The 4785-nt window shown below is 34.3% G+C and overlaps 1 protein-coding gene across 1 annotated transcript in view; it reads right to left on the bottom strand.

Annotated features, from left to right (window-relative positions):
* LOC119665882 overlaps positions 1-3656 on the bottom strand; it is a 7857-nt gene extending 4201 nt beyond the window's left edge. Inside the window, exons 1-4 of the mRNA XM_038075136.1 lie at positions 3349-3656; positions 3042-3306; positions 1083-2944; positions 438-1004 (exon numbers count right to left, since the gene is read on the bottom strand). Coding sequence (XP_037931064.1) covers positions 438-1004; positions 1083-2944; positions 3042-3306; positions 3349-3656 — 3002 coding nt within the window. The remainder of the gene's footprint in view (positions 1-437; positions 1005-1082; positions 2945-3041; positions 3307-3348) is intronic.
* Positions 3657-4785: the final 1129 nt, after the last annotated feature.

The following is a 4785-nucleotide window of genomic DNA, read 5'->3' as shown; positions in this document are numbered from 1 at the left end:
TAATATTTCTAGCATTAATTATCCAATATTGCCGCCTCAACATATTTTCCATTAGTTTTATACCGCCATGTAGTGTAGTTTTATGATAATCATCAACTATTAGCATCGTTAAGTGACATTTTGGTAATAGTATTGGATGTTTTGTAGCAAAAGAGAATGGAGAATTTTCTAACCGGCCTCCGACTCGCAGTATTTCATTTTTATCCAGAAACGGGTAAAGACTACAAATTTTATAACCAGATGTAAGTTCTCTTCTGTTTTTGATCAAATTGATTTCTTTTGTGAAATATAAATGTTGAGTATGCCGTATTATAATATTTTCTGCCTCCCTTAATTTTTCTACTGTCAACCACACAGGAAACTTCTCCTTTTTTAGCTTTCTGATGAATCTGCTTATATATGCAATGACGTATAATAATTTCCTATAATTGGAATACCGATCTATTATATCGTTGATTATGTTCTGTGAAGAGTTTATATTATTTGTTGCACAAAGAACAGATTCAGTTGCTGTTGGCCAGTTTGATTCATCTTTTAACCATGTAGGACCATTCCACCATAAACTATGTGCTGCAAGTTTTTCTGGTTTCAAGCCCCTTGAAGCCACATCCGCTGGATTGTCTTCTGACCTGACATGATTCCACGTTGCCGAAGGCATGCATTGCTTGATTTCTCTTACACGAGTCCCAATAAATTTATCTTTAGTTTTATTTTCGTTCTTGATCCATGATAATGCTATTGTTGAATCGCTCCAAGCATATATTTTGACTTCTCTGTTTATAACTTCCTTAATGCTTTTCATAAGTTTTTCTAACAGATGAGCTCCACATAACTCCAGCTTGGGTAATGTCTTTTTGTTTTTTATCGGATTTACTTTAGACTTTGCTGTTAGCATAGTAATAGCATTAGAAGTTTTAGCATAAACTACTGCTGCATAAGCCTTCTCTGAAGCGTCCGCAAATCCATGAAGCTCTAAACTTGTGTCAGCTAAAGTTGATATCCATCTAGGAATTTTTATATCTTTAATAGTCGAAATCCTTGAAACAATCGCATTTCATCCGTGAGATAATTTAACGTCTAACTTCGTATCCCACGTCAAGTTCATAAGCCATAATTTTTGTATAAATAATTTCGCCATTGTTGTTGTTGGTGTCAACCATCCAAGTGGATCATAGATTCGAGCCAATATAGACAGTGCTTTGCGTTTAGTTATGTTAGTACTATCTACTGACTCGATGTAAAAGGTAATATTGTCTGATTTCGGCACACATTGTATACCGAGCGTCTTAACAGCTTCTCCGTCTTCTACTTTAATAATATAACTGTCTCCAGAGTCCGAAATTTCACCTAAAATTCGCTTTTCGTTTGCCATCCATTTTCGCAAATGAAATCCAAACTTTTCTAGCTGCCGACTGATATCAAATTGAATGTTTACACATTCTTTTATGGAGTCTGCACCTGTCATCAAATCGTCCATATAGAAATCATTTTTTATTACCTGATATAACTTTGAGTTTTTATCTGCACAATCATAAGCAACTTCTAGTAGAGCTCTTTTTGCCAAGAACGGTGCACAAGAAGTTCCATAGGTTACTGTTTTCAGTACAAATTCTTCTATTGGTTTTTCTGGATCTTCACGCCATAGGATAGTTTGGTACGGCTGATCTTCTTCTGCTACCAACACCTGCCGATACATTTTTTCTATATCAGCTGTCATAACGTACTTCCACAATCTCCGCTTGATAAGTAGCTGAAATATGTCCAACTGTAGCTTAGGTCCAGTGTGTAGTATTTCATTCAAGCTTTTTCCGTTAGTAGTTTTTGCTGAAGCATCAAATACTACCCGAACTTTTGTTGTTGAACGGTCATCTCTTATTACTGAAACTTTCTGCATGTGACCCATTTCCATATATTCCTTCATGAACTTGATATATTCTTTTTTTAGCTTAGAGTTTCTTTTAAATCTTTTTTCCAAACACAAAAGCCTGGCCATAGCCATTTTCCTAGAGTCTCCTAGTTCGTTTTCTTTTTTAAATGGTAATTTTACGATAAATCTGTTTTCCTTATTTAGCGTTGTTGTTGATTTAAACCATTTTTCACATTCTTTATCAGTTTCATTTATTTCAGGTGCTTCACAAACTTCTTCAATTTCCCAAAATCTCTCAATGTTTGAAGTAACTGCTGATATTATAGTTTTGACTGTATTGTTTGTGTTGATAACTCCAGATAATATCCAACCAAGGGAAGTTTCTTGACCTAAGATTTTACCCCATTTTCTCAAACCCGGCTGCAATATCTCGGTAAGGATATCTGCTCCCAGCACTATATCTATCCGGTCAGATTTATTAAACATAGGATCAGCTAAACAATAATTATCCCATTTTTTTAAATCTTCATTAAACGAATTATTAGGTTGTGCTGATGTTAGCTTGCTAAGAACCATAGCTTTAATTTTGTAACTGTTATTGCTTTTAAATCTTGGACGAATTACGAGTTCTACTGTTGATTTTGATATTCCTACTAATGTATTTCCTAATCCAATCAGATCCGTTCTTGATTTAGTTCTATGTAACCTTAATATTTGTGCTGCTACCTCTGAAATTGATGTCCTCTGTGAACTTTGATCTAGCAGCGCTCTTAACAAAACCTTTTCACCACTTGCAGAATCCGCTTGAATCTGTGCTGTTGCTAATAAAGTGATTGCACTATTTTCTTTGGTAATCATGCTTGCAGCTGCACCAGCACTAGTTTGTGGTTTATTTTGCACAATTCTCTGAAAGTGTAGCATACCGTGATGCTGTCCTCCACATTGCTCACACTTTTTATCCAGCTTATAGCATTTCTTGTCATTTTTGTGTGCAAAACATATTTGTTTTATTAATCCAGGAGTTTTTATCACTAACCGATAGCTGAGTAAACTTCCGACATTCAATAACAGAGTGACCTACTGTGTTACAAAACATACATTGTTTTTGTGAAATTTGAAACACATTTGTCGATTTTATTTTTTTGTCTGTAATATTTCCTTTTTTGCAGCCAACCGATTCGAGAGCTAAATATTGTTGCTCTAAAAATGTCATAACATCTTTTACTGTTTGAATTTCTTTTGTTTTTTGAACGCATTGTTCATACCTCAGCAAACCTTCTTTATCCAGTTTTCGTATGAGAATTCTTGCTATAAATGGATCTGCATGCTCAATTGGTATTCCCGTAGCTTTTATAGCTTGATATGATTCTGTTGCAGTATCCAGCAACTGTTTAATACTTGCAGCATTTCGTGTATTAACGCTGCTATGATCAATGATTCTATCAAATAGCGTACAAAACAATAGCCTTCTGTTATTATACCTATGCTCTAATATTGTCCATGCTGCCTTGTAGTTTTCTCCTGTTACTTGAAGATGTTGAATTAGCCGTGCAGCATCCCCTTTTATGGCGTTTTTCAGTCGATAAAATTTCTCAACATTAGATAGCATCTTGTTATCATCTACAAGTTTTGAGAATATTTCTTGGAAAGAGTTCCAATTGTCTACAGTTCCATTAAAATTTGGCAGTCTTAAGTCTTCTAAACGAGTTGGATTGCAGTGTTCAGTCGCTATATTCTCGTCATATTTTATCGCAATTTCTTCTAAGATCTCTTCATAACTGGCTCGCATCAGTATGAAGGTTTCTTCTATCTATCATTCTTCTATCTTCTATCTTCTATCATCGTAAATTTTGTTGTATAATACTGTGATGTCTTTAAACTGAGCTTCAATATTGGCTCGGTTCGTATCAAGCAACCCTTTAGTTGCTTCCGGCAGTTTTCCCTTAATGTTTTTTATTTTTTCTTTCAACAAATCAATTCTTTGTTGAAAACGCATTATAATCTTTTTAGGTTTTTCATTTAACTCTTTGCGATTCAGTATAATTACACTTTCATTGCCTGGAGACTGTTGTTTTGTTTTTCTGCCCGAATCCATATACCTGCCTTTCCATCCACAGAAGTTGGCGTATCTGCATGTGTGCTTTCTGCATTTTTATCTTCCGTTTCCTCTACTAACTCTGCAGGTGAAGACATTTCTTGCTTTGCAAGCTGTTCAAAATCATCTAATATATTTTACATATTCTTGTATGCTTCTGAAGCAGCTTTATCTGTTTCTTTAAATTGAGAATTTTCCTTATAAGATGTTTCGCATACAGATTCAAATGTCTCTGTGTATAAATGCCATGTATCTTTTAACCATTTTTTGTTTTTCTTAATGTCTTTTGACGACATCTCCTAGACGTCAACTCTTTTATTTGTAACGTATATGCTATATCTTTGAGCCGATCAAACTGCTTTTCGTCGGCACTTCTGGATATAGGCATTTTAAACGTTTTTTTTTTACAAACGCGTCCGATATAACCGTTTAATATTTTAACCTGCTGTTCAAGCCACAGGTACGCTTAATAAATTCGACGGATTTTATCAAACTCGAAGTAGTAGCTATTAATATCTGTTGTTTAAGCCACAGATACGCTTTTCACAAATTTAAACACTTGCCTATTGTCTAAGCCACAGATACGCCTTTTCACTGATTCTAATACCTTAAGTATCTTACCACTGGTGGTGGATACAAAAAAGCTCGAAGGACCAAAAATATTAAAAATTTACCCCGTAGTAAAAATTTAATACTCATTGAATGTTTGTAAGATACTGAATTTATTTTTAAAAATGTACTGCTTATATAGTAACTTAAAATCTATCCTTATCACTAAATGCATGATATTGGTTTATCTCTCAAATTAAAGATACAAAATATT

Source organism: Teleopsis dalmanni, chromosome 1, assembly GCF_002237135.1.
Source record: "Teleopsis dalmanni isolate 2A chromosome 1, ASM223713v2, whole genome shotgun sequence".
In the NCBI taxonomy this organism is placed as follows: domain Eukaryota; kingdom Metazoa; phylum Arthropoda; class Insecta; order Diptera; family Diopsidae; genus Teleopsis; species Teleopsis dalmanni.
This window is presented reverse-complemented; position numbering and strand designations above follow the sequence as displayed.